The sequence below is a fragment of the Podospora pseudopauciseta genome (genome assembly GCF_035222475.1).
Source record: "Podospora pseudopauciseta strain CBS 411.78 chromosome 2 map unlocalized CBS411.78m_2, whole genome shotgun sequence".
Classification (NCBI taxonomy): Eukaryota; Fungi; Ascomycota; class Sordariomycetes; order Sordariales; family Podosporaceae; genus Podospora; species Podospora pseudopauciseta.
In genome coordinates, this window is record NW_026946663.1 from 1193475 (window position 1) to 1219286 (window position 25812).

The following is a 25812-nucleotide window of genomic DNA, read 5'->3' on the forward strand; positions in this document are numbered from 1 at the left end:
AGAATCTCCGCTCCGCGGTAATGTTATCTCTGCCTTGGATCTTTGGAATTCCTGATTCTCCGGCCGAACAGCTGGCTTTCTATAAACGGTCCTATCTCCGTCAGAAGGAAAGACCCCTGAAGAACGAAATCGGAGGTTCGCCCGATCTGAATGTCAGTTCACTTCGAGGATGGAAAACAAATGCAGGCACCTCTTCGTGGGGTCCGTAGACGGCGGGACGGCGGGGTCATCTTTTGCTTGCCGTGCCCATGAGCTGGTGGAGGCGAGCGTTATTGGCCACAGCTTTGCCTCTGGTTGGGCCATGATGAAACGACTTATTCATAGCACAAAGCACCAGACACATGGCGCTTGCCACGCCATCCTGCTGCTACATGCCGAGAGTCTTTTGGCGTTACGTGATGCCCGGCAGAATACATCCGTTTGATGGGGGTGGACTTACTCAGGGTGTCAGGGTCTGGTGAGGTGTAAATCCCGATAAGGGTTAGGGTCCAAGCGTAGATAACTTGGAACTAAAAACTTCAATGGTGGGGGGAGGGGTACGTTCTTACACGTTTCTGTCTGTCTGTCTCAACACCAAGTCTCATCCCGCGACCCATCCAATTCAGGCTAAAATCTGATAGAGGCATTAAACCCGCCTAGACCCTGCGTCCCCACACCCCAGCTACCACCGGGCTGAGTGTTAGAGCAAGGCTGAGAAAGTCTCTTACAACAACATCTCCCAAAAGAGAAATTACACAACATTCAGCCTCTGCCTCACTCACTCACAACCTGAGCCCATCTCATTATGGTCCAAGCAAAGCTGGATACCGCCCCTCAAAAGGCACGGTCAAAACAAACAGCGTCAAAACCAAAGCGAAGACGTCAAACCCCAGAGCAACACAAGCTCAAACCAAACCCCAACAATGAAAAGGTCATCATCTCACCTTCGGAGCTAACACACTACCAACTCATCCTCGATATCTTCACCCGAACCTTCAACGAAACTCTCACCGATGCCGACTTCAGCAAGAACCTGCAAACCCTCAAGCAATCCCTCTTTGACCGGGACTTCGCCACGGCCTTCACGAACACCCCCTCCAACCTCCCAATCTACTCAGCCCGCTGGTCACCCCCACGAGCTCTGGCCTACTCATCCATCTTCACCTCCTTATCCCGCTACCTCCCCAGACTCTACTCACCCACCAACACCCTCCCCTGCCTCGCCATAGGAGGCTGCTCCGCCGAACTGGCCGCCTTTGCCTCAGCCCTCACCCTCCTTCCTGGTTCCCCCTCCGGCAGCCTCACCCTCTTGGACTCTGCCCCATGGAGTGAAGTTCTCACCAACTTATCAACCTCCCTTACGAGCCCCCCCCCAATATCAAAATACGCCTCCAAACTCACCGTCCAACAACCACCCTTTATCCCCGCCGAGAAGCTCACCTACACCTTCCTCCAACAAGACGCCCTCACCACCCCCTTCAACAAGCTTTTCTCCTCTGACACCCCCCAACTGGTAACCCTCTTCTTCACCCTCAACGAACTCTTCACCTCCTCCGGCATAGGAAAAACAACCTCTTTCCTCCTCAATCTCTCCTCCGCCATCTCGTTAGGTTCGCTCCTCCTAGTGGTCGACAGTCCGGGGTCCTACTCCGAAACAACCGTGGGAACCTCTCACAAGAAATACCCCATGGCGTGGTTGCTCGACAAGATTCTCTCGTCAGTCTGTCCGGACGTCAAGCCTTCAGAAACGCCCGAGGGGAGGATAAAGTGGAAGAAGCTCGAGAGCCACGAGTCGATTTGGTTCAGGTTGCCAGAGGGGGAGCTGGACTACCCTATCGGGCTGGAGAATATGCGGTACCAGATGCACCTGTACAAGGCTGTGGATCCCGCTGATCCAGAAAAGGAGGAGAGTGGTGAGGAGGAGGGTGATGATGATGAAGAGTGAAAAAGGGAAAAAGTAAAAAAGAATATACTATTAATTACCCACTAATTGACTTCCCTGCCATTGTTGCTATGTTCGCCTGCTATCTATCTACTCTCATTACGGCTCATGTGACCCGCCCGCACTGCTATGCTTGAAAAGACACAATTCTCTCCCTCAAAACAAACAAGACAAAAAAAGAAAAGAAAAAAAGAAAAAAAGAGAAAAATCAAGCCCAAACCAACTTCTTAACCCTGTGCCCCAAAGTCTCCAGCAACCCCGTGTTCTTCTTCGCCTCCGCCACACTGATAATATCCCCCTTCTCAATCAAATGTCCCTCCCCCTCCCCCTTCTCCCCCTTCACCTCCCTCGGCTGATTCAACAGCGCCAACCTCTCAATCTCGGCCGCGATAACAACCACCTGCTGAATCTCGGTAAGCCGCGCAATGTCCTCATCCTCCTCCTCCTCCCCCCCAATCTTCACCTTCCCAGCACCACTCACAGCAGCAGACGTCTGGCTGTACAACGCCTTCAACGCAATCTTCCTCGTAGGCGTCGTCACCGCAGCAGCAGCAGCAACATTCTTTCCCGAAAAGAAGCCCGCCACCCCCGACAGCGCCGCGCTCGCAAAGTCGTCATTTGTCGGTTTCGGGTGATCACTCATGCTCGACAACGACCTCGTGTTGACACGCGTGACGTCCGTCAACCCAGGCTTGTACTCAATCACCAACCCCACGTTCCTCAGCTCGTCCACCTGCGCAGGCGAGATGGTGCTCGTGATATAAGTCCCGAATCTAATCTTTGTCACATGCGCCAGGTCAACCCTCTCAAAGCTAGAGACCTTGTCGAGGTTCCAGTCAAACCGGCAGAGATAGAGGGCCGAGTCGGTAAGTAGCAAGACTGCCTCCTCAAAGGTGGCACTGCGGATGGTGTCCGGCGTGCTAGGCGTGAGGAAGGCCCAACCACCAATAAATTCCTCTGCTTCGTCTTCAATAACCCGTTTCTGGCAGAGCTCAATGGCCTGCTGGCGCATGTTTTGCATCGATACCGCCGGGTCCTTGGTCATCATGTTTGCTTCAAACTCTTCAAACACAAGGGAGGTGACGTTCCCCAACAAAAAATCGATGCTGGCTTGGAGAAAAAAGTCGTTAAACATCCTGCCACACTGTTAGCAACCCAGCAACCCACAGTCGGGATCAGTGCAGAAACATACCCATTAAACAACCTCGTCAAGCTCAACCCAGCATCCGTCAACGCCCCCCTATAATTCCTCTTCCTCGTCCTCGTATAATCCCCCTTCATCGCCCCGGTCCCCGCATACTGCTTCCCGATCGCATCCCCATTATCCGCCCACAACCCATTAAACCAGCTATTCTCCTGATCTTTTTGCTTTTCCATATCAATACCCTCCTCCCTCAGCTGCAAATCCAGCATAAACTTCCCAAACGAGCTCTGACAAACATTCGTCCGATCCAAACAATCCATACAATTCGTCCTCAACACCCCCTTTTGTCTTCGCTCCACAACCCCATCCACCACAACACTACTCCCCAGCTCCTCCAGCCTCCCGCCCAAAATCTCCAACAACACGCTCACATTCTCAAACTTCATCCCCCTGCACACCGAGTGAAAATCAAACCACTCGAACCCGATCTTTTCCTTTCCCTCCTTCACCAACTCCTCGTTCAACCTCTCCACGCCCCGTTCGTAAACCTCCCCAATCGGCGCCTCGACCCCATGTTTCTCCACCAAATTCACCACCTCCAACCCCCCGTACCGCTCCCCCAACCGTCCGAAATGCTTCCTCAACGCCGCAAAGTTCGCCTCCTGACTATGCTGCAAGACCGGCGTCGGCTTCAACGAATACGGACTCTGAGTAAAAAACACCGGGAAACTCCCCCTGACTTGCGCAAAACTATACACCCTCCCCTTATCCCCCCCATCAGCCTCATACAAAATCTGCTCCGTCTCGACCCCATTCGCCACCCATCCCTGCTCGTCAATCCCCCGACGCAAATACCTCAACCCCGCCCGTTTTATACTCCTTCTGCTTATCACCGTGATAACAAACTTCCTCTCCCTACCCCCCTTCTTCCCCCCAATCCCCCCTCCCCTCCCGTTTCTCCTCCGAGGGCGACAGATCCCTCATCTCCACACTCTCCCCCCCTTTTCCCCTCATCCTCCTGAGCCGGGCTCTCGTCCACCGTAAACTCCCTCTCCCCCACAAACCCCTGCATCAGCGGCAAAACCACCCCCTCCACCCCCGCCTCCCTGAACCGTCTCATGATGTGCCCATTCCAGAAATACTCCCCCTCCACCCCCCCCCAGCCCTCTCAACCCCCCATCCGCCAACCTCCTCGTAACATCAACATCATACCCAAAGAAGAACGTCCTGCTACTCCCAAACAGTATCTGTGCCGTCCTCAGCAACTTGGGCAACAACTCAATCGCAGCCTCGCTCCCATCCGCCCCATCCGGGATCTGAAACCTCGTCGGCACGTTCTTATTGCTCGCCCTATTCTGCTGGGCAGGAGGAGTGCCAGAGTCGGGCGTAAGGCCCATCTGCCTTTTGTTCTCCGCCGCCCACCCGGAGCGGGAAAACCACCTCTGCGCAAAACGACCATAACTCCCCCGTCTACTAATCACATCCTTCGCAATACTACTGCTGCTCGTATTCTCAGGAGGAGTGATGGCGTCGTCCTCCGTTGCTGACTCGACCGCGTCGTCACGAGGCAGTTCATCAATCCCCAACCCCCCCGTTTCTTCGTCACCGCTGGTAGACTGGCTTGTGCTCCCCTCCTTCTGCAGCCTGTTCTTCAACGCCAGCGCCGTCTTCCCAATCGAATCCGCCGCTTCCTGCCGGGAGGTGAGGGGTGTCAAAGCGACTTCGGTGACGACGTAGATGGGGTGGCGACCAAACAAATTAGCGACCTGCTGCCTTCGGGTGACGGTGATGAGGTAGGAGTAGTGAAACACTGTTATTATGCCTGTATGATCATCCCACCCACTGCGTCAACATCATGTACCGGAGAGATGGCGGGGGCGGGAAAGAGACAAACCAACAACCCCATAAGCCTCAAAACTCTCGCTCGTCGCTGGCGGTGCGTGATCCCTCCCGACGGTCGAAACAGAAACATTACTCCCATACTTGATCTTCACCAGCGGCAACGGCGGGGGCCGACTCCCGTCTTTGGAGGGGACAGGGTTCAAAGGGTGAAGAAGCAGGCCGTCGACCGCCGCGGCGACGAGGACCTTGCGGGCTAGGCCGGGCATTTCGTTGTTTCTGTGTTCCCTGCTGTAAATGATCCGAGGTCGGTATGTCTTATATGTAGAAAAAAAAAGTTTATGCAGAAGGGGTTCAGGCTAGAAAAAGGGGCAGGCAGCTTGGAATGCAGTGTAAGTGTAAGCTATGACGCAAAATGTTGCTGTTGGGTACATGAGCTGATCGATGTAAGCTCTCATACCGTTGTCGTTGTTCCTAAAGGTTGAAAATGCTCGAACAAGTCACACGAATCAATAACTGACTGGTCCCGTGATCACTTGAGACTTGAACAAAAGAAGGCCAACAACCTTGAGGGGCACGGGGGGAGGGTCTCGAACTTGGGCTGGCAGGTGTGAGAGTGATGATGTCTTTTAAATGGGCATGGTGGGGCCCCACGCCAGCGCCAGTTGCGCAGCCAAAGAGCGTCACTGTGCAGAAGCAGCCCCCCCACGTCAGACGACCCAATGAATAACGAATTACACACACCCCACACCCAACCCCAACCCTAGCTATATCTAAATCCAAAGTCAAATACCAGCTACCCGACCCAAACGTGAAACGGTAAAGACCGATGGATACACAACGCAAAAAGAAAAGGCCCTGATGACGATGAAGTTTTGATTTTCTAGAAGGAAGGCTACTGCAGAAAACGTCTGCAAGTTGATGTAGCAACCCCAACGCTCACAAAAATGACGTTGGGGATATAGATAAAAGCAACATATCTCAGTTTGTTTTTCATCCATTTCTGTCCATCCATCCAATAGTATAACCCATCCTCAGATTTTCCCTTTTTTTTCTTCTTTTTTTTTTCTCTCTCTCGCTTTAGCCAACCGCAAAAATTGCTACTTTACATAGCAAGTCTCTCGACCTTGTCGCGGAGGGCACGGATCTTGAAGTTGAGGTCGGAAGCCTCGTTGGAGGTAAGGGAGACGGCGATCACGGCGCGGGAGACACCGCAGGCACGACCCTGTAGGAGTCATTAGTTATACTGCGTCTTCAGAACTTGACAGACAAAAACATACCAGAGCAATCTTGCTGGGCACGTAAACGTAGGGCACGTTCTTCTCCTCAGAGATCAAGGGAATGTGGAGGACAATGCTGAGGGGAGCAGTGTCGGCGGCAAGGATGACAAGCTCGCTGGTGCCGCGGTTGATGGACTTGGTGGCCTCGTTGGCGCCCTTCTTGAGCTGCCTGTAGTGGCTGGCCTGCTGGACGCAGTCGAGAAGCTCCTGGACGAGAGCAGGGTCCTCGGCCTTGGGCCAGGCGGCAGAGTCGTTTTGACCAGACATTGTCGGTGTGGAAATGGATAGCGATAGTGTGTGCTTTTGTTTCCGATCGTCTCCAGGGTTCACTGCAGGTTTGCTCGCCCTGGGGGTGCTAGGGGATGTTGCTGGGGATTGCGACGTGAACGATGCAGAAGAAAGAGAAGATCTCAAAAATCAAAAAATGCGCCTGCGAAAAAATTCATCCATGTGTTTGCGCCTGCCCACCACCACCCAGCCGAGAGTTTGGGCGGTGTGGGGTTTCTGCCAGGCAGTTGTGGCACGGTGGCACGGTGACAGGCGACACGGTGACAACGCTTACCTAAGGCAAAGCTCGCTGGGGCCTGCCGAGCAAAGCTTTGCCCAGCCGATGCACAGCCAACCAACCTGCAACCTGGAAACACCTCGTCCAGCAAACACCAGCCAACAACTTGGAACCGTCATCCCCCCATCCACAGCAACTCGCCTTCAACCGCTGCCCGCCGACTTCAGTCAACAAACGTATCGCAACCACGCTTCCATCGCCTTCGAGCCTTTTATTTTTGAATCTTCCCTCAGTCGATACAGCTTCGTGCTTAAACAATCACAATGTCGGATCTCTGGTAAGCCGCTAGCCCGGGGGGTGTCCCCTCACACTTCCAACCACCACAACCACAACACACATACGCGGAGGCTGGAGCTATCCGCTCGCTACTCGTCGACCACCACCACAAACACAACCCCCTCTTCAACACCATGCATTGGCTTTGCGCATCTGCTGCGATGCCTTCTTCTTGAATGGCTTTGCTAACATGCTTTTTGTCTACAGCCCCGTCTACGCGGTTAGTACCCTCGCTCCACCCCGTTGAAACCAACATCAGCTCTGCGGCGTCGGCGAATACAGCTCGCTTCGACTCCATACCAACATCAACATATACATACTAACATGCCGTAACAGCCCTTCTTCGGTGCCATGGGCTGCACTGCGGCCATCGTCTTCACCTGCCTGGGTGCCTCGTACGGTACCGCAAAGTCCGGTGTCGGTATCGCCGCCATGGGTGTTCTCCGTCCTGATCTCATCGTCAAGAGTATGTTGCATCTCTTCCCAAGTCAAGGGATGCTTGACTAAACCTTTCTCTAGACATTGTTCCCGTCATCATGGCTGGTATCATTGGTATCTACGGTCTCGTCGTGTCTGTCTTGATTTCCGATGCTCTCACACAAGACTCCTACGCTCTCTACACCGGTTTCGTACAGCTCGGCGCTGGTCTCTCTGTCGGTCTCGCCGGCATGGCTGCTGGTTTCGCTATCGGTATCGTTGGTGACGCAGGTGTCCGCGGTACTGCGCAACAACCGAGACTGTTCGTCGGCATGATTCTCATTCTCATTTTCGCTGAAGTCTTGGGTAAGTTTGTGTCTGTCATGCATGCGCCACAGCAAGCACTAACGACATGCAGGTCTGTACGGCTTGATTGTTGCTCTTCTCATGAACTCGAAGGCCACCATCAACACTGTCTGCGCCTGAGCATCTCTTTTGGTTCTCGCCGCGGGCCGATGTGGACGGACAAGATGGTTTATTTCAGCAAATCCACATCTCAACGCGGACCGCACATCCACACATTGCCTCGTCTCGTCCTTGTAACGGGCTCCGAGACGGGGGTACATCCGGGGTTGTCATGACATGGCGGAGATGATGATTGGTATACATTATTTGGGGGTTGAGCGAGCGGCGCATCTCGACGATTGGAACGGTTAATGGTTTGGTGGCAACTCGGAACGTACATGTACTATTGTCTCATTATGGTTGCTTTATCACACTCGCGGGGTCTGGTTTTCTTTTTCTCATCATAGACGGATGATGGGCAAAGACTGTAGTTTAGGTTGGAATGGTGTTCTTTGCTATCTGTGTGTTTCTCTTTGGTTTATGTGTGACGTTGCAAGGTGGCTGGCTGTGTGTGTGTTGTCATGGTAAGTGTTTTTGAGAAGATTGTGTTGGGAGTTGTTTTCTGACCCTGGCACAGTGTTTCTGGACCGCGTTTGGTTCCGTTAAAATCATTAAGAGGTATCGCTACTCTGTCCTTGTCAACACTTGTTGTAACATCACTGTTCAGGTGCTTGATGGGAGGTTGGGTGGTCAACCAGGCTTTCCCCTTACTATCATGGGCTATATTGTCTGACTTGTTGGTGTTGTCCCCACAGACATGTGACAGCCAGCAAAAGGTTTTGTTCCGAGTCACTCCACCACCACCACCACCACCACCACCTTCTCCACAAAACCTGAATTTCTCTCACCACTCCACAACCCAAAATAGCCTCGCCCGGCTAGCTCAATCGGTAGAGCGTGAGACTCTTAAGGAGTACTCCGAAATCTCAAGGTTGTGGGTTCGACCCCCACGTCGGGCTCAATTCCCGATCTACGATCACTTTTTTGATGTTTTGACTGTATGTCTGTACTGCAGACAGGATTGGGTGATGTAATGCAATGTGGGGGAAGGTGTGTCAACTTCTGTTTACAGCAGACAGGATCGGGTGATGTGATGTGGGGAGGGAGGATGTGGCAACTTCTTTTTGGTTGACTATGAATAACGTACGAGGAGACCTCTGCTCATGGTTTTCCCGCTTCAGTGTGTATATATATATGTGTAATATAGGAGACATTAAACCTCGAACTGGGCGGTATAAGTTTCTTGTACTCGTGCATTTTCACTCTCAGGGTTTTATAGGGACATGAGAAAGTTCCCTCGAGACAAGTGGTTCATAATGGGCCAACGAGGAACAAATACAGAAGAGGTGTGTTTGGTCATTGACGGACAGGGTGATCCTGGAGAGAATTGCTGGACGGTGAGAAGATGGGCAAATAAACAGTCAATGCTTTGTCTTGGTAATTAGATATCAGATCGGGTTTGAGCCATCTGAAGTTGTCGTGGGTAGGACCCTGCCGACGGGAACCCAAACCTTCCCGTAGACTCCGGACGACTCCGAATACTAGTATTTCGGCAGTTGATGTCTTGCTTTGAGATGGATCGATCTTCAGCCCCAGGTGAAGGAAGGATCGCATTCGCAAAACGTTCCCATTGTGATGATGCGATGTTCGTTCAAGGTGCAGGTGGGGAATGTGACAACGCAAACGCTGAAGAAAGGACCAACAAATGCGACGGTGGTATTAGGTAATACTAGTATTCCACCGTGTTGGGTGCCGCACCAGCCACGAATGAGGCTGGATGGCTGGTATACTAACAGATTGTGGCTCGGACAGTGTCATGCAAGGGGACGCGGGAACTGCCGAGTGGTCAATTGGGTTTGTTCAGCCAGGTTAGATTCCCCGCTATTTCTGCTGTGATCCTGCCAAATGTTTTGCGCAGATGGGAGCTCGCTGCTTTCTCGGCCGGCGGGTGTGAGAGAGAGAGAGAGAGAGAGAGAGAGAGAGAGAGAGAGAGAGAGAGAGAGAGAGAGAGAGGAGAGAGAGAGAGAGAGAGAGAGAGAGAGAGAGAGAGAGAGAGGGAGAGAGACATGGGTCGGGAATGTCGTTGCAGTGTGCCAGCAAAGAGACACAGCAGCAGTAGCGAGCAGCAGCGAGTCTTGGCCCTTGTCGGATGTCTTTTTGTACCTACCGTGTACAACGATTTTTGGGGGCTGTTTTTTTCTCTCGATCCCGCTCCTTGTCGCGTTTCCCCTCCCCCTTTTCGACCTCAAGGCGCAGTGTTCTTTTTTTCCCCTTCTTCTTCATACCTAGGTGTCCTAGTTTATCTCGCCTCTCTCTTGCGCCCGCCACCTACCATCATATCGAATCATATTCTTACGGTTACACTCCGCGCACCCTGTAAGCGCTGCTGCTTGCTCCACACCTCGACTAGGGAATACTAGTATCCAGATCGACCTAAACGACAGGGGTGTTGTTGTGTGTGGTGGGTGTGAGCTTGTTGCTTTGCTTTCACACAATTTCCGATCTTTTTTCTTTTTGTTGCTGTTGTCGGTTTTGACCCCCAAGTACGATCACGCTCGAAAAGTATATAAGACTGCGCGCGCCTGCCCCGTCGCGTTTGTGGTCAAGATGTCTTCTGGGACTAGATATTCTCTGAGGCAGACGCCGAGGTGAGTTGATGCTTTTGGTTTTTTTTTTTTTTTGTTTACACTACTGTTGCCCAACTTTGCCACCTGTTTACTTGGTGGTGGTGGTGGTCTCTGGCGCAAACTGGTGTCGCGTTTATCGCGTTTACACCCACCTAGGGGAATCAACCTCCCCTTTTGCGATGTGCCCGGCTGGAATGCGCCGAGATCATGCCACACCCCTCTACAGCACTTGGTCGGTGATGAATGGGGTTGCTGACAGTATAGAACAGGAAAAAAGAACTGTTTGATGGCATGGTAGAAACGCCTGCTCGCCGCAACACCCGTCGCAAGAATCAGCCCTCTATCGCGGAATCCGACGCCGAGTCTACCTCAGCCTCCGAGACGGTTGCCAGCATGGCCACCAAATCTGTGCGCCAGCGTGGCGTCGCCAAGTTCACCGAGCACGTCGACGAGGCGGAAGAGGTTCCTACGGCCCCCACCACCCCCGAGAGCGACTCCTCCAAGCCCCTCCTCGACAAGAAGGTCAAGACCAATGGCGCCGCCGAGAAGGAGGAGAAGATTGTCGACGGGTGGAAGCCCGGTATGGACCCCAAGGTTGACCTCTCGGGCGAGTACGAGTTTGGTGGGCCTTGGTTCGTGTCTGTCATGATGATCGGATTCCCTCTTCTCATGTGGTACATGTGGATCGGTGCCGAGTACTATGACGGCAAGCTCCCCCTCCCTGAGGCTGGTCAGTCCTGGACCGACTTTGGCAAGCACCTTTACAACCTCTGCTACACTGGCGCGTTCCCCCATGCCAAGGCTTGGGCCATTTACTGGATCTTTTTCGTTGTGGAGGGTGCCATGTACTGCCTGATGCCCGGTGTCTGGGCTTACGGCAAGCCCCTTCCTCACAAGAACGGCGAGCAGCTCAGGTACTACTGCTCGGCCTATGCCTCGTTCTACACCACTATCGCCCTCGTTGCCGGCCTTCACTTTTCCGGCATCTTCCCGCTGTACACCATCCTCGACGAGTTTGGTCCCCTGCTCAGCGTGTCCATCTTCAGCGGCTGGCTGGTCTCGTTCATCGCCTACTTCTCGGCCCTCTACCGCGGCGCCCAGCACCGCATGTCTGGCAACCACATCTACGACTTCTTCATGGGCGCCGAGCTCAACCCCCGCATGTTTGGCATTCTCGACTTCAAGATGTTCTTTGAGGTGCGCATGCCCTGGTACATCTTGTTCCTCCTGTCGTGCGCCGCCGCGGCCCGCCAGTGGGACCAGTACGGATATGTCTCTGGAGAAGTCGGCTTCCTGGTGCTCGCTCACTACCTTTACGGCAATGCTACTTCCAAGGGCGAGGAGCTGATTGTTTCCTCATGGGACATGTACTATGAGAAGTGGGGCTTTATGTTGATCTTCTGGAACCTGTCCGGTGTTCCCTTGTCGTACTGCCACTGCACCTTGTATCTCGCCAACCACGACCCTTCGACGTACAGGTGGAACAGGTATTTCCTAGTCGCGCTCTATGTGGCGTACCTGTTTGTATACTGGGTCTGGGACACGACCAACAGCCAGAAGAACGCCTTCAGGGCCATCGAGAAGGGCAAGCTGGTGAAGCGCAAGACGTTCCCCCAGCTGCCGTGGCAGGTGGTGAAGAACCCCAAGGTTATCGAGACGGGGTTGGGGGACAAGATTTTGGCGGATGGGTGGTACGGCAAGGCGAGAAAGATTCACTATAGCTGTGATACGTTTTTTGCGCTGAGCTGGGGGTTGATTACTGGGTTTGAGAGCCCGTTCCCGTGGTTTTATGGGGTTTTCTTTACGATTATGATTGCGCACAGGGCGTGGAGGGATATTCACCGGTGCAGGGAGAAGTATGGGGAGGCTTGGAAGGAGTATGAGAGGCAGGTGCCTTATTTGTTTATTCCGGTAAGTTTGACACTCATTCTGCCAATCTGGGGTTGGAAAAGGGGGTTGATGCTGACCGGATGTTAGTACGTCTTTTAAGGGGATGCGTGAACAGTGCCCGATGGGTTGGTTGTTTGGAGCTGCAGTTGCATTGCAGGTTGTCGGGTAGATGCATCATTGCGGGCAGGTGACACATGGCCGCTACCTCGGGCACGGTTGAAGGGGGATGGGATTAACAGGTGGGATGAGGTATGAAGTCTAATCCTGAAGAATGAAAGAATTGATGATACGGGACGAACGATGATTTGGGTTAGGATGGGTATGGATATGGGTATGGGATAGGATATCCGATACCTTTGGTAGGATAAGGACGGGACGGACGGACGGACGAAAGGGAATACCTGGGGTTGGTGATGTGAAAGGAAAAAGGATGGAAAGGAGGGTAGGATGGAGGTTCAATATTTGTTTGCTTTGAGTTTGTGTTTTCTGTTGTTGCTTTCTCATTTTTGCACAGCAGGAAGCAGGCGAAAGCAAAAGCGGGCGAGTTATAGTGGGATTTATCTCTTGTTGTAATCGTTAATGCCTTTTTTCGACATTTTTGGGTTGTGTTTTTTTTTAGGGAAGAGTTACATGTTTATTGGATTATTTTTGCGTGTTTGCTTTTTGATGTTTGGTGGTTTGATGCTTTGATGTTGGGTCCTCGGATTCATGGGACTGTTGGAGTCATCAAAGACAGGAAGGGGTGTAATGAGCGAGCGAGTTCGTGTGGTTGATTCTTTGTGTGTTGAAAGGGCGTTTTCATGCCCAAGTTAGGTACTTACGATGATGATGATGATGATGATGATGATGATGGGGTGCTTGTATGTCTTTCAAAAAGGAATTTCATGGAATTCGTAAAACATGTCAGAAGAGCACATACATAGGTAAACTTAGTATTGAAATTTACACATATAATCTACTCTTCTTTTCAAGTTCAAAGCTATCCCCCTCCAGCCCCCCCTCCCCCCCCCCGCCCTTTCCCTTTCTTTGGCCGCCCATATTTCGCTTAAATCAACTCTGTCGAAAAACAAATACTCCCCCTTACAAACAGTCTAAGAGAAAAAAGAGAGTGGGTATCTACAGCAATCCTACATCCTTTCACACAGCAGCAAAGAAAAACGCCAAAACCAAAAACCACATGCTAGCCAACCCTCGCTATACGTGTCTCCCTCTCCTCATTTCCCCCCCATTTTTCTTCCTACACCAATCCTCAAACCCCCCTCTTCCTCAGATCAACCACCATAACCTCCCTCGCCTCCTCCATCCCCTGCCCCTCCCTCCCACCAACCTCGTCCCTCACCCTAAGGGAAGGCCCGGCCTTCATCTCCTCCCACCCCTCCCCGCCATCCCACCTCCCCGCCTTGGTGTAATCGCCCCTCGTCCCCCCCGAAACCCATGCAAAACGAAAGTATTCCGGCTCGTCCTTCACCAACCCCCTCGGCCGTGTCCACGTAATATTCGACACCACCCCACTGCTCCCAGCCCCGGGCGCAGAGTTGCCATCATCAAAATATGTCCTAAACCTCTCCACGTCATTGACCAACACGCTGATGCCATCGTATGACGGGGCGGGCGGTGCCTCCCATGAGAAGGTTATGCTGGTGTTGGGAGAAATCTTCGGCTCATCAATCACCGGAAGAGGCGACTGAACCGGCGCATCCCCCCTCAGAGCGAGCGCAGTCTGCAAAACCGGATCAAACCCCCATCTCGCGATCCCGTTGATAAACAACCCCAGCAAAAGACCCTGAAACAACAACGACGGGCGAGTCTGAAGCGAGGTGCCCGGCAGGAGCAAAAGCGCGAGGATGTAATGATGAATACGCAAGTTCTGGCCCGGCAGCAGCAAGAAAATAATCAAGCAAACAGCAAACAACCCGTACAGTTTGAGGTGAGACCTCAACCTTGCTTCTTGCCTGAAAAACCAGATCTGGAAGACCACAGCAAAGAAGAGGACGATGATGATGATTGCCAAAGCGGCGCGGGCACCGGGTTGTTGGTTTATGTCGTGGCTGTTGAGCCGCTGGATGGGGATGAAGTCAAAGGTGTAGTTTGTCAACGACCCAACCCACGCGCCGCCGAGCCAGAGGATCGTCTTCTCCACGTGGGCGGTCAGGCCTTTGAGGGTGCGCCGGATGCCCATCTTGTCGTACATCACCCAGGCGACGAACATGGCCGGGAGGTAGAGGCCGATTTCGCGGGAGAAGAGGGAGGCAAGGTCGGTGTAATTAGGAGTGTCCATTGCCATCCCGACTGTCCAGAACAGGCCACTGAATTGGGTGAAGAAGAAGAGGCCTGGGTGGCTGACGAAGAGCGAGAAGACTGTCGTGAAAACGACCGAGATGGCGAGGAGGGACCAGCGGGGGTCACGGGAGGAGCATTCGACGTCGGGTTCGAAGGTGAAGCTGAGGGGGAAGTAGGAGTCGAAGGGGACCGAGGTGATGCCGTTGCGCTTGGTGCTGTTGTAGTTGGATTGGAGTCCCACCAGGCGGACGACACCACAACCGCCTGTGGCGTCCGAGATGACGCCCGCATGGATGGCAGAGCCGCAGATGAAGGAATCGCCTCTGTAGATGGCCGGTCCGTTTCCATCAGCAGGAGGCCCGCCGACGACCAGTGGCCTGTAGATGACTTCTTGATCGCCAACCGCCCGGGGATTCAACACCTGGTAGCTCCCACAGTTGCCTGGGCACCTGAACGGGAAACCCCCATCATCAAACGGTCTGCAGTCGATGCCGTCCAGGCCACAGCCGTTACCTGCGATCCAGTAGGTCGAGCCGCAACCAATCTTGACCAGTCTTCCCCATTCTGCAATCTCGCTCACCGATTGCCCGTTTTTGAGCGTAAAAGCAAAGGATACGATCCAGACGACATACAAGACGAGCACAAGCGCGGCTCTGTGGAGTTTGTTGGGTAGGTACCTATCCAGTAACACAATCGGGAACTGCTGCACCTGGGGGAACAGCGGTTTGATCCGGAACCGTCGAGGTACAGCAGGCCCCTCGGTCCATTCGACACCAGCCTTTATCCACCGGCGCACCGGGTACGGAACCCATTTGAACCGTTTCCACGAATTTTCGTCTTGGATAAACCGTGGTGTTGGTGGGGAGCTGTCAGCCTCGTCTGCATTCCGGGCTTCTCGGATAGGCGCATCGGGGTGGTTGTTGTCGACGATAAGGATGTTGGCATTGCTCGAGGCAGCGGTGGACGTGGTACCAGAAGAGTCGCCGTTCACACCTGCTTCTCTTTCGATATCATTTGTCTCGCCCATGTTTTTACCCACCTACGGCCCAAGGACAACAGCAAACAAGACACAACAAAGAGGGACGGACGGGCAGGGTAAACGAGCGATTGTATTTAGGAACTCAAAGAAGGAAAAAATACAACGAGGCAGAAAACAACTAGGGACGGCAGAGGAGGGGGAGCATAGCCAAGGTCATGTCGGGATAAGCAATGACAAACAACAAATGCCATGAACAACCGTCCGAACTCCGAGAAGCCCGCGCCCGTCTCAACTGGCTTTTTAGCGCAACGCTTGCACACGCTGCCCTGTTCCTGTCCCCCTGTAGGCAGGGCTGAATGTGGGGACCCTAGCCGCTGCCTGACGTAAGCACGGACTTGAGACCCCAGTGGATATCTCATTAGCGGGTGCATCAGCCCCGATAGAAACAAAACCGTTTGACCCCAAGGTTTCCACTTTGGGCGACTGTGTGCTTGGCATCGAGGGGCAGCATGAGAGCCGTCAGTGGGTGTTTGAAATTGATTCGTGAGTTAATCGTTGACATAATAAATGAAGGAGAGAAAGTACTAACATCTTCAAGCAAGACAGAGTTTGATTGATATCTCGAGTTGTGCTGCCTGAAGTACCAGGATCATCGTTACCAGTCTGCTGGGTCAGACGCTGTCAAGGATTTGATTTTCACTCGGTTCAGGAAAGACTTGAGGTCCAAGCTCGCTCATACAACCATCAACTGCAAAACTCGCAAAATGACGGTTGATACCGAGCCACAAGAACCCGAGTCGACAGCCATGAGGTTTGAAGTAGTGTCCTCGGCTCTCAAGGAGGGCACAGCAGCTGCTGCCAGAGTCGGTCGTCTGGCTCTTCCGGGACGTCGTCCCATCGACACTCCAAACTTCATCGCCGTCACTTCACGCGGCACTCTGCCTCATGTCACCCCTGACAATATCAGCAAGCACCTACAAGTGAGCGGTGCATACTTTTCCCTCGAAGACTGTCAGTGTTCCCCCCTCATGCTCTATCAAAAACCACTCATTAACCCCCCACCAAGTCGTCGAAAAGTCCCAGCAAAACCTCTCCCGCCCACCACCCATCTTCAGCGCCCCGACCAGCACCAACCACCCCACCCCCTTATACAGCTTCACTGGCACCCCCTCCCACATAACCACCATCCTCGCCGCCCGCCGCCTCCCCGCCGTCCCCTCCCCGATAGGCAACTCCACCAAATCCATCTCCGTCTTCACCAACACTGGCTTCCAAAACCTCTCCACAACCGACTACCTCTCCGCCGCCTCCACCCTCGAACCAGACATCACCATCCCCCTAGCCGACCTAACCAACAACTCCCCCCCAGGCACCTCCCCAACAAGCAAACGAGCCCTCCGCATGGCCGAACGCACGGACGAGTGGATAGTAGACTGGTTCTCCTCCCCCCTCTCCACCTCCACATCAACCTTCGCCCCAGTCCTGCCAATCCCCTACCCAATCCAGTGGGAATACCTCTCCCGCCTGGCAGAAGACTACATCCCCTCGTCCCAACTCTCCGGGTTGGCAGTCCACGACCCGGATATCATTCCCGATCTTGCCACTCACCAACCCTCCCTCTTGTCCCTCCCCCTTTTGTCGCTTTCCAACCCGAGCAACCCCCACCTCATCCTCCGTCACATAGCCCTCGGAACAGACCTCTTCGCCCTCCCGTTGATAAACGCCGTATCCGACGCTGGTTTAGCCCTAAACTTCACCTTCCCCGCCCCTCCCTCTCCTGGGAGCACCCCCCTTCCATTGGCAGTCGACCTCTCCCTCCCCTCTTTCAGCACATCCGTCACCCCCCTCTCCGAGTCCTGCACCTGTTATGCCTGCAAAAGCCACCACAAATCCTACATCCACCACCTCCTCCAAGCACGCGAGATGCTAGGCTGGACACTCCTCCAAATCCACAACCACGCGACCATGTCCGCCTTTTTCGGCGGGATCCAGCGGTCGATCAAGGATGCCACCTTTGAAGACGAGAGGTTGAGTTTCAGCAGGGCGTACGACAGCGAGATGCCCGCGGGGGTGGGGGAGAGGCCGAGGATGAGGGGGTACCAGTATAAGAGTCAGGGAGGGGAGGAGAATGCCGGAAAAAAGAAGAACAAGCCTGCATGGCAAAAGGAACTGGCGGTTGAGGATGACAAGGTCGAGGTACCGGAGACAGATGGAGGGAGGGAATTACAGGAGAAGGGGGTTGGGGAGGTGGTAAAAGGGTCAGGTAGATGAAGCGAAATAGACCTGGAGATGGGAAGAAAAAAGAATAATACATAAAAAATAAATAAAAATATAAAAAAACAAGATCTTTGTCTTTTGTGTCAAAGTCCTGGTCCAAGAGATGAATCTCGTCACCGGTAGATACATCCATCCATATTTTGATAAAACACTCAAAACCACCTTTTAATCACTACCTATCCAATATTTCTACCCTTTTCCACATGTCACACACCGCAGCAAGTTATATACAACCCCCAAACACCCCAACCACCCAGACAAAACATGATTCATCAAACCACACCCTATTCATTACAACCCTTTATATACCCTATAGTAACAAAAAAAAAAACCTTATCCTATCTCTCTATGCCTTTCCCTAGTTTCCTGATTCTTTTTGGTTTTTTAACCCTCTCCGCCTTCCCATCTTGTGCCCCACCACTGTTATCCTTCCCCTTTACTCATTCATACCAGGCAGGATGTTCTCCCTAGCTTTAGACACCGCCTTCAATCCAGCAACCCGCATCCCCCTCCTGGGTCGCTCTTGTAGCTGCAACAGGCCCAAGACTCCCTGTCGGTGTTCCCTTTGTGGACTAGTACTCAGCATGGCGCTGATTCGTGACGTATACCTTCCCGCACTGGCTGGCGTGGCGGGAGTAGCTGGGCTAGGGGTTGCTGGGATAGGAGCAGGAATGGTGGGTCGAGTAGGACTGGTAGGTCGGGAGGGAGTAGCTGGCTCCAGAGAAACATGCGCGGGCCTAATAGCAGGAGTTGGTGCCGTTACAGGAGTTGGGACCGGAGCAGGAGCAGGAGCAGCAGCAACAGGACTATGAACCACCACCGTCTCCATCCCCTCCTCCCCATCACCAGGAGCAGCACCCATCCGATGGATAATAACCGTGCTGGCCCCTCCCCCCTCCACCACAGACCCCGTATCAGGCGTAACAGGTGACGGGGGTGGTGCCGGCGGCAGCATACTCCCACCACTCCCACCAACACCAACCCCGGGCGTCCCAGGATCCGGGATCCTCCCCCTCTGCCTCTGATGCAACAGATACTGCTGGTGATGCAGCCTCTGCTGCAACAGCTGGTGTTGACTTCTTCCACCTGCACAACCACCACCACCACCAGCAGTCTTAGCAGGCGACGGACTCAACCCGCTCCCCCCAGCCCCCCCTTCATCCACCACCTCATGATACACCCTCTTCTTCATCGGCGAGTCACCTTTCTAAGGCCACCTCCCCTTATTGCCCCCCCCATCCCGTCCCCCAGCCGGCAGGTTCACATCCGAAACCGACTCCATCCTCGAAATCGAACTCGGCGCCCTCGCCCTCCTGACTTTATTCCCGCTCTGTCCAGACGTGGCCGTCGTAGCCGTCGTCCCGCTGCTCCCAGTAGACAAACTAGTCGATCCGCTCCCCCCACTGGCATCCCGCTCCCTCTCTATCCTTTCCAGCCTTTCCCCTAACCTATCAGCACCGTCCTGCCTCGCAGACTGGCTGAACCTCTCACTGCTACTGCTGTCTTGCCGGGCACTCTGGCTAAAATAACTCCGGCTCTGGGAGTGACTATCCCTTCTGGCTTGGTGCCCAAACGCGGCAGAGCTACTGCTCGGTCTGTTGGAACTGCTCGGGTTCACAAGATTGAAACCCGCTGCTGATAAAAAGCTAGAGCTTGTCGGGCTGGCAGAGTACTGCGACGCTCCCGTGATGGAGATCGACGATCCAGATCGTAACCGGCCCATGACGTGCTCCCGACTGCTAAGAGAAGAATCACTCCTCTCTGCCCTCGTAGCGGTAATGGGCATCGACGCCGCAGTCGACAAGCTCGGCCGTGTAAAATGCGAATGGCTCGTCCTCGGCAACCGACTCTTCACCCCCGACCCAGAAGACGGACTCATCGCAAACCCGGCCGCCGTGGCATCTTGGCTCACCCTCCTAGGTATGCTCGTCGCCGCCACGGCCCCTTCTCTACTCCTCGGCCGAAACAACGCCGCCTCCCTATCCTGCGCCAACCCCACCGCCGTCCTCTTCGGCGTACTATTCGCAACCTCGATGTAAGCCGCCGCACTCGAGCTCGACTGGCTAGCCCGATGCCCCGTCGGTGTATGCGGCCCACCACCACCACCGCTCATGTGCAAGCCCCCAGGCGGCGTATAACTGGTATTCCTCCTCGGCCCACTCCTGCTCCTCCCCGCACCCACCCCCGCTCCTCCTACCGACCCCCCCATCGACCCCTGAACGCTGTTCCCCAACCCCAACCCACTCAACGCCAGCGCCTCATGCTGCAGGTCATTGCCAAAGTGAGCCCTCACCAGCTCCCCAGCCAAATTCCTAACCAGCACCGCCGGGTCCTTATCCGCCAACCCCTGAATATCATCAAACAACGCCCTCAACTGCTTCCCCGTGTTGGACGAGCTGTTGGACGACATACTCAAATTATGCGCCTCGCACCCATCCATAATATTCCTCACCAGCCTCAGTAGATTCAACCTCACCACCGCCTTCTTATGCCCCAGCTTCTGGGCAATCCCGGCATACATCTCCGCCTTGGCCAGACTCGCCGCCACGGCAGGACTCAGCCTCAAGACTTTGAGCAACGGCTCCAAAAGGTTCGGATCAAAAGCATTCGCCTTGGCAGGGTTAAAACAGCTCACAATAGCCGTCATAAACATCCCATCCATCAAGTGGCTCTCCACCTTGGCCGTCTCCTCCTGCAGCCAGACATGGATCGCATCCAGCGCCGTGACTTGCCAGTATTGATCAGCCAGCAGGGTAACGTAAAACTCCAATCCGTGATTCTGCCAGAGATACCTCCTCCCCTTGCTGCCGGAATGTGCCATATCGCAGAGAATAGGCAGGACAAACTCCTTTGGTGGGCGGTCCGTCTTCATGATTTTGAGGAGTAGCGGAATAATCCCATTGCTGGCGGCATATTCTTGGCGTTCTTTGCTTAGTCGACAAAGATTGAACATGGTGTTGAGGACTTGGTTCGAGATCTCGCGGAAGTGCTTCTGTCCCTTCTTCATCGAGAGACTCAGCACATCGATCAAGAAATCAATCGCATCGGCCGAGTGAAGTGCATCCAAAACCGCAGAGCACTGCGACATGTTCTTGATGAACTTGAGCATCGTGATCTGATGAGCAGGTGTCATCCGTCTCAGATCCTTGAGGACCGCTTTTCAGATCATTAGCAACCCTTTTCTCCGTTAAAAAAAATTAAAATAAAAAAAATATTAAAAAATATTAAAAAATATAAAATAAAAAAGAAGGGGGGGAAGGGGGGGAAGGGGGGACTTACTCTTCAAAACCTGCCTCTCAGCCACAACCTCCTTCACATACGCCTCCGCCTGGGAAAACAGATAAAAAATCCCCACAATCCTCCCCTCCACCAATTCGCTCAGCTCATCCCCCCGCTCCTCGTCCAGCACCTTGTGCAATATCGCCGCCAGTGGATCCAAAATCTTGCTCCTGCTGAAAATCCGGCAGAAATCATTCTTCGGCGTCGGCCCCTGCAGCTCAAACACATTCCATATCCCATTCACCCCAATCAGCACCAGATCCTGACTCGTCTCATAGTCCTCGTCCAGAAACTCCACCAAGACATTCAACCCCCCCGCGCTGACAAACATTTGCAATGTCAGAGTAGAAGTCTGATACATCTGCCTCACAAACGCCGCAGCCTCGAGCCGAATCTCATTCGAGTACTGTCTAGCGGCAAACTTGGTGACGATCGGTATCCCACCGACGAAGCACAAGTTCTCTTGCAACTCCACATCATCAAGGATGATCTACCCCTTTGTTAGTCCCCTTCCCACGACACCCAATTCACAAAACTCACCGCATTAACAATCCTCAACAACCCCAACACCATGCCCCCCCGACTCTTAACCCCACACCCCTCCAAAATCTCCAATATCGGCAGCAGCCCATGCGCCCCCATGATCAGCCCCTTCACCTCCTCCCCCCCCTCCCACAAATACGCCAGCAAATCCTCGGCCAGCTCCCCCAACACCTCCTCATCCTCCACCTGCCTCATCTTGGACAAACTCTTCACCAAACTCTCCACCTTCTCCGCCATCCTAGCATGTCGATCTCTCGCAATATTCGCCGCCAAATCCATCTCGTCCATCCACCCCGGCTCCTCCATCATGGCAAACGGATCGTCCTCGTCCCCGTCGTCGTCTCCAAGCCAGCTGCTATTCGACAGCTTACTTAGCACCAGCTGCTGCTGCTGCTGCTGACCATCTTCACTCCCCCTATCACTTTCTTCAGCCGTCGCCTCGTTCTTCAAGAAAGACGTCGCGTTGTCAGTCCCCGGGACAACGCCAAATATATCCGAGAAATCCTCGTCCTGCTCGTCCTCAGCAAACTTTGTAATCTCCACTTGCGATCTCGTCCTTCGAACAGGCGGTTCAGGCGGCTGTAACGACGACCCCGTCGTTGCTGGCGGTCTCGAGGAGTTAGGTCTCCTTATGCTAGCCCCCAAGGGAGATTGCTGGTGTTGAGTGGCCGATCTCGGTGGAGGACTGGTGAGATCCGAGGGGTGGAACAGCTGTGGAGCTTCCTATAAAAATCATCAATAGTTAGTCTCTATTTATTGATCTCATCTCCTCCATGTCCACAATAAACATGGTCATTCTCCTCAGCCCAATAGAAAAAACATACCTTGACAACCCCCAATCTCCTGTCAAAAACCCCCTCGTTATCTGCAAACAAATCCGAATAATCATTGTCCCCCGACTGCTCCCGATACAGTAAATCTGGCCTCGGCGGTAGCTCAAACTTGCCGTTGTTCCCCAACAACTGCTGCTTCGTCGGTGACTTTGACACCCTGCTATCCCTGCTCCTCTGCCTCCTATGCTTCTCACTCAACCGGTCACTGCTCTTCTTCGGCAGCGGCCGTATCGTCTGCTCCTGCGCATCAAAGCTCTCAGACCAGTGCTTTGGCCCTTTGATCGTCAGCAGCTCCCCCTCAAAGTTATCATCCCAGTTTTCCGAGTCCTGGTGGCTGTCAATAGAAGCGAACGCCTTGAGCCGGTCGCTGGACAACAACCCCCCAAAGTTATCCTGCCCCTTGATATGCGGGAGGTGAAGAGCCGTGGGCGAGATAGCAGACGCAAAGTCGTTGTCCCAGTTGTCGTCGTCGGGTACCTCTGGTGATCTGAACGCATCGGGAGTAGGTCTCTGCTTCGTCACCAGCGTCAACGGGCCCCTGATATTCGTAGCCAGGTTCGGCCGCTGGCTGATCGGGCCGTTGCTCTGATCAGACCCAATCGAGACTCTCATGTTGTGCTCCGAAGACCTGAGAGCCTTATTCCACTGCTTAACCTCCTCAACCGCCTGGTTGAAGTTGGCAGGTGGTCTCGACACCGGAGCGTCCGTCCTCCTGCACCCAATAATCCACGGGTGCTTCATCAGCTTCTTCGCCGTAACCCTCAGATTCGGATCTTTCTGAAAACAAGCCATAAGAAAGTCCCTCGCAACCTATCCCACCAAATCATTAGCCCTCCCCCGAAACCCGTCCTACCCTAAAGAAAAACTCACCGGAGACACCCCCTCAGGCAAAGGAGGGTGATCATCATTAACAATGGCAAACAGCGCCGGCATAGCTGCCAAGTTATGATACGGCGGCTTCCCCTGCAGCAGCTCAATAACCGTACACCCGACGCTCCAGATATCGCTCGCCGACGTCGCACCCGACAGCTGAATAATCTCTGGCGCCATCCAGTACGGGGTCCCCACCACCTGAGCCTCCTTGTCGTTCCCCGTCATGAACTGGCTCGTCGAAACGCCAAAGTCGGCCAGCTTGACCGTCCCATCCTTGGTCGTCAGTATATTCGCCCCCTTGATGTCCCTGTGAATCACACCCTGGTCGTGCAGATACTGCAAGCCCTGTAGGACCTGAGCCATGTACACTCCCACCAAGTTCTCGGGAAACTTTCCGTACGCCTTGCAAATCGAATGCAGTGATCCATTTTCGCAGTACCTAAAATACGAGTCAGCCGTCTCCCCATTCCCTCCGTAACAAACAAAACACTCACTCGAGGATGATATTCAAGCACTCGGCCGTCTTGACAAACCCGACATACTTGACGATATTCGGATGCTGTACCACCCTTGTCAGCCTTTTCCCCCTTTCCCCCTAACCCCTACCCATGCATCACAACTCACATTGAGATTCTTCAACAAATCGATTTCAACCTGCAGATCAACAACCCATTAGCAAAGCCCCGGCATTCCCCCAGTCTTGTCCCACCACCACCCCTCTCGGTCCGGTATCTTCTCAGCCAAACCTACCTCAACCATACGCAGCTCACTCTTCGGCACATCCACCAGCTTGATCTGCTTAACAGCCACCGCCTCCCCGGTCCCCCAATTAAAGGCCTTGTAGACAGATCCGAAAGCTCCCTTTCCGATGCAGTCTCCTAGTCGCTACATAGAATTTTGGTCAGCTTATGTCTCATAACCCAGTGAAAACAGTCCGGGGCGGGGTGTGTGTATGCAAAAGTGTGATGTATCAGCCCCAAAACAAAGAAGAAATAAAACCCAATCCCAATCCCGCCAAGCCACACACATGCGTATCCTGCACGGGGTATGTATGGCGGACGGTATACTGCACACCCCCTCCATACATTCCCCTCCCCTCCCCTCCCCTCCCCTCCCCACAACACGGAAAAGAAAAGAGGCAGCATGGCTTTCGGGTACCGGGAAATCCCAGTCCATAAAGTGATCGATCCAATCTGATAGGAAGGGTAGACCTAAACAAAAAAAAAAAAGAAAAACAAACGTCCTCCGGAAGGGGGGGTCAGTGAGACAAAAGAGAAAAAAAGAAAACCTACATAATCCTTCAACCCTGGATCCTGCACCGGCTTCTCCAACCGATAACTCTGCTCCCTCCTCGGCGTCCCCGGTGTCTTGCTGCTGCCCACCACCGCCTGCTGTTGTTGCTGTTGCTGTAGCTTCCCCCCATTCCCACCGCCTTGATGATATGCCGCCGCCGCCCGGTCCGAACCAGAGGTTCCTATCGGCGGCGGTGGTGGTGGTGGTGCCATGCCTGGCTGGTGCTGTCACTCTCCCAAACCCTCCTTGTGCCCTTTTCCTCAATTGTAGTAGTTGTCGGCGTGTGGTATTCCTCCTCCAGCAGCAGCAGCAGGAACCGGCGGTAAGAGGTAAGAGAAGGGCGTCGGTACCCTGATGGTCATATCCCCGCGCCCACAATCCTCCGCGGGGTATCGATACTGGGCGATGGGACCGAAACAAATGGATTTTGTTGGAGGGGTAGATACGTCCTCGCAATTCGTCCGTATTTCTCTCGAATCTGGCGGGGAAAAGACGCAGCAAACAGAGCTATCCTTGAGGTTGTTGGAACCTCGGTTTTGCGGGTTGGGGCTCCGAGCAAGCAAGCAGTAGGTGAACAATCGCTTCCAATATTCACCGTCGTCAGCAGCGGGGCTACCTAAATCAATTCGTTCCTTTGTTCGCTCGTTCGTCGTGAATTCCCCGTCGTCGTCGTCGTCGTTCGTTCGTTTGTTGTAGTGAATCAAAGAGAAATTATCCCACCACCTTCCCTGCCCGCTCAGGTAGTTTGGTGCCGGATATCGGACGATGCAGACGCAACAAGCGTTCCCTGTCAGGCTCCAAGGCAAGTACAACAAAAGAAGAAGAAAGAAAAAAGATTCATGCAATCCCCTCCCCTCAGGTAATAAAAAAAAGCCCCAAGTTTCAAGAATGCACCCCAGACAATATTGAAAACCCAGATCGCAAAATCGCGGGGTACTTAAACTAGGTATCTCTCCTCTCTCTCTCTCTCTCTCTCTCTCTCTCTCTCTCTCTCTCTCTCTCTCCCTCTCCAGAGTTTCAACCAAAGAAACAGGAAATCGGAGGTCGAGATCCAGGCCAGGCAGGGCTGGGCTGCAGCCAGCGCGCCCCAT

The 25812-nt window shown here is 53.7% G+C and overlaps 9 protein-coding genes and 1 non-coding gene across 10 annotated transcripts; 5 read left to right on the forward strand and 5 right to left on the reverse strand.

Moving 5' to 3' along the window:
- Nucleotides 1–784: 784 nt before the first annotated feature.
- Nucleotides 785–1924, forward strand: QC763_202950 (uncharacterized protein; the record flags this gene model as incomplete). The annotated part of the gene is made up of 1 exon (XM_062909329.1): nt 785–1924. One exon carries the CDS (start codon nt 785–787, stop codon nt 1922–1924), a length of 1140 nt encoding a protein of 379 aa, XP_062768099.1.
- Nucleotides 1925–2129: 205 nt separating this feature from the next.
- Nucleotides 2130–4049, reverse strand: QC763_0032440 (uncharacterized protein; the record flags this gene model as incomplete). The annotated part of the gene is given in 3 exon segments (XM_062905529.1): nt 2130–3057; nt 3114–3980; nt 3985–4049. Coding segments are annotated over 3 exon segments (1860 nt in total).
- Nucleotides 4050–4075: 26 nt separating this feature from the next.
- QC763_0032450 (uncharacterized protein) lies at nt 4076–5173 on the reverse strand (the record flags this gene model as incomplete). The annotated part of the gene is made up of 2 exons (XM_062905530.1): nt 4076–4887; nt 4960–5173. 2 exons carry the CDS (start codon nt 5171–5173, stop codon nt 4076–4078), a joined length of 1026 nt encoding a protein of 341 aa, XP_062768101.1.
- An 836-nt stretch (nt 5174–6009) lies between these two features.
- Nucleotides 6010–7026, reverse strand: SNU13 (RNA binding protein snu13; the record flags this gene model as incomplete). Its single annotated transcript, XM_062909330.1, has 2 exons — nt 6185–7026; nt 6010–6129 (listed from the first exon to the last, which is right to left on the reverse strand). The coding sequence occupies exons 1-2, from the start codon at nt 6449–6451 to the stop codon at nt 6010–6012; spliced, it is 387 nt and encodes a 128-aa protein (XP_062768102.1). The 5' UTR covers nt 6452–7026.
- Nucleotides 7027–7376: 350 nt separating this feature from the next.
- Nucleotides 7377–7928, forward strand: CUP5 (vacuolar ATPase V0 domain subunit c; the record flags this gene model as incomplete). Its single annotated transcript, XM_062909331.1, has 3 exons — nt 7377–7491; nt 7545–7808; nt 7861–7928. 3 exons carry the CDS (start codon nt 7377–7379, stop codon nt 7926–7928), a joined length of 447 nt encoding a protein of 148 aa, XP_062768103.1.
- A 791-nt stretch (nt 7929–8719) lies between these two features.
- QC763_0032480 lies at nt 8720–8806 on the forward strand. Its single transcript has one exon. It is a non-coding gene; the product is annotated as a tRNA-Lys (tRNA).
- A 1074-nt stretch (nt 8807–9880) lies between these two features.
- ERG4 (C-24(28) sterol reductase) lies at nt 9881–12463 on the forward strand (the record flags this gene model as incomplete). Its single annotated transcript, XM_062909332.1, has 3 exons — nt 9881–10495; nt 10744–12385; nt 12452–12463. The coding sequence occupies exons 1-3, from the start codon at nt 10455–10457 to the stop codon at nt 12461–12463; spliced, it is 1695 nt and encodes a 564-aa protein (XP_062768104.1). The 5' UTR covers nt 9881–10454.
- A 1150-nt stretch (nt 12464–13613) lies between these two features.
- On the reverse strand, nt 13614–15671 carry QC763_203000 (uncharacterized protein; the record flags this gene model as incomplete). The annotated part of the gene is made up of 1 exon (XM_062909333.1): nt 13614–15671. One exon carries the CDS (start codon nt 15669–15671, stop codon nt 13614–13616), a length of 2058 nt encoding a protein of 685 aa, XP_062768105.1.
- A 716-nt stretch (nt 15672–16387) lies between these two features.
- Nucleotides 16388–17966, forward strand: QC763_203010 (uncharacterized protein; the record flags this gene model as incomplete). Its single annotated transcript, XM_062909334.1, has 2 exons — nt 16388–16634; nt 16690–17966. The coding sequence occupies 2 exons, from the start codon at nt 16388–16390 to the stop codon at nt 17892–17894; spliced, it is 1452 nt and encodes a 483-aa protein (XP_062768106.1). The 3' UTR covers nt 17895–17966.
- Nucleotides 17967–18310: 344 nt separating this feature from the next.
- Nucleotides 18311–25703, reverse strand: CDC15 (Protein kinase of the Mitotic Exit Network). Its single transcript, XM_062909335.1, has 9 exons — nt 24721–25703; nt 24179–24313; nt 24053–24082; nt 23923–23987; nt 23426–23867; nt 22547–23365; nt 21720–22445; nt 21180–21669; nt 18311–21056 (listed from the first exon to the last, which is right to left on the reverse strand). Exons 1-9 carry the CDS (start codon nt 24931–24933, stop codon nt 19108–19110), a joined length of 4869 nt encoding a protein of 1622 aa, XP_062768107.1. The 5' UTR covers nt 24934–25703; the 3' UTR covers nt 18311–19107.
- Between the last annotated feature and the right edge of the window lie 109 nt (nt 25704–25812).

Coding starts and splice junctions, on each gene's coding strand:
- CDC15 (XM_062909335.1), bottom strand. CDS start 24,933: ATGGCACCACCACCACCACCGCCGCCGATAGGAACCTCTGGTTCGGAC. Junction 24,314..24,720: donor ATCCAGGGTTGAAGGATTAT/GTAGGTTTTCTT, acceptor AATTCTATGTAG/CGACTAGGAGACTGCATCGG. Junction 24,083..24,178: donor GTGAGCTGCGTATGGTTGAG/GTAGGTTTGGCT, acceptor GTTGATCTGCAG/GTTGAAATCGATTTGTTGAA.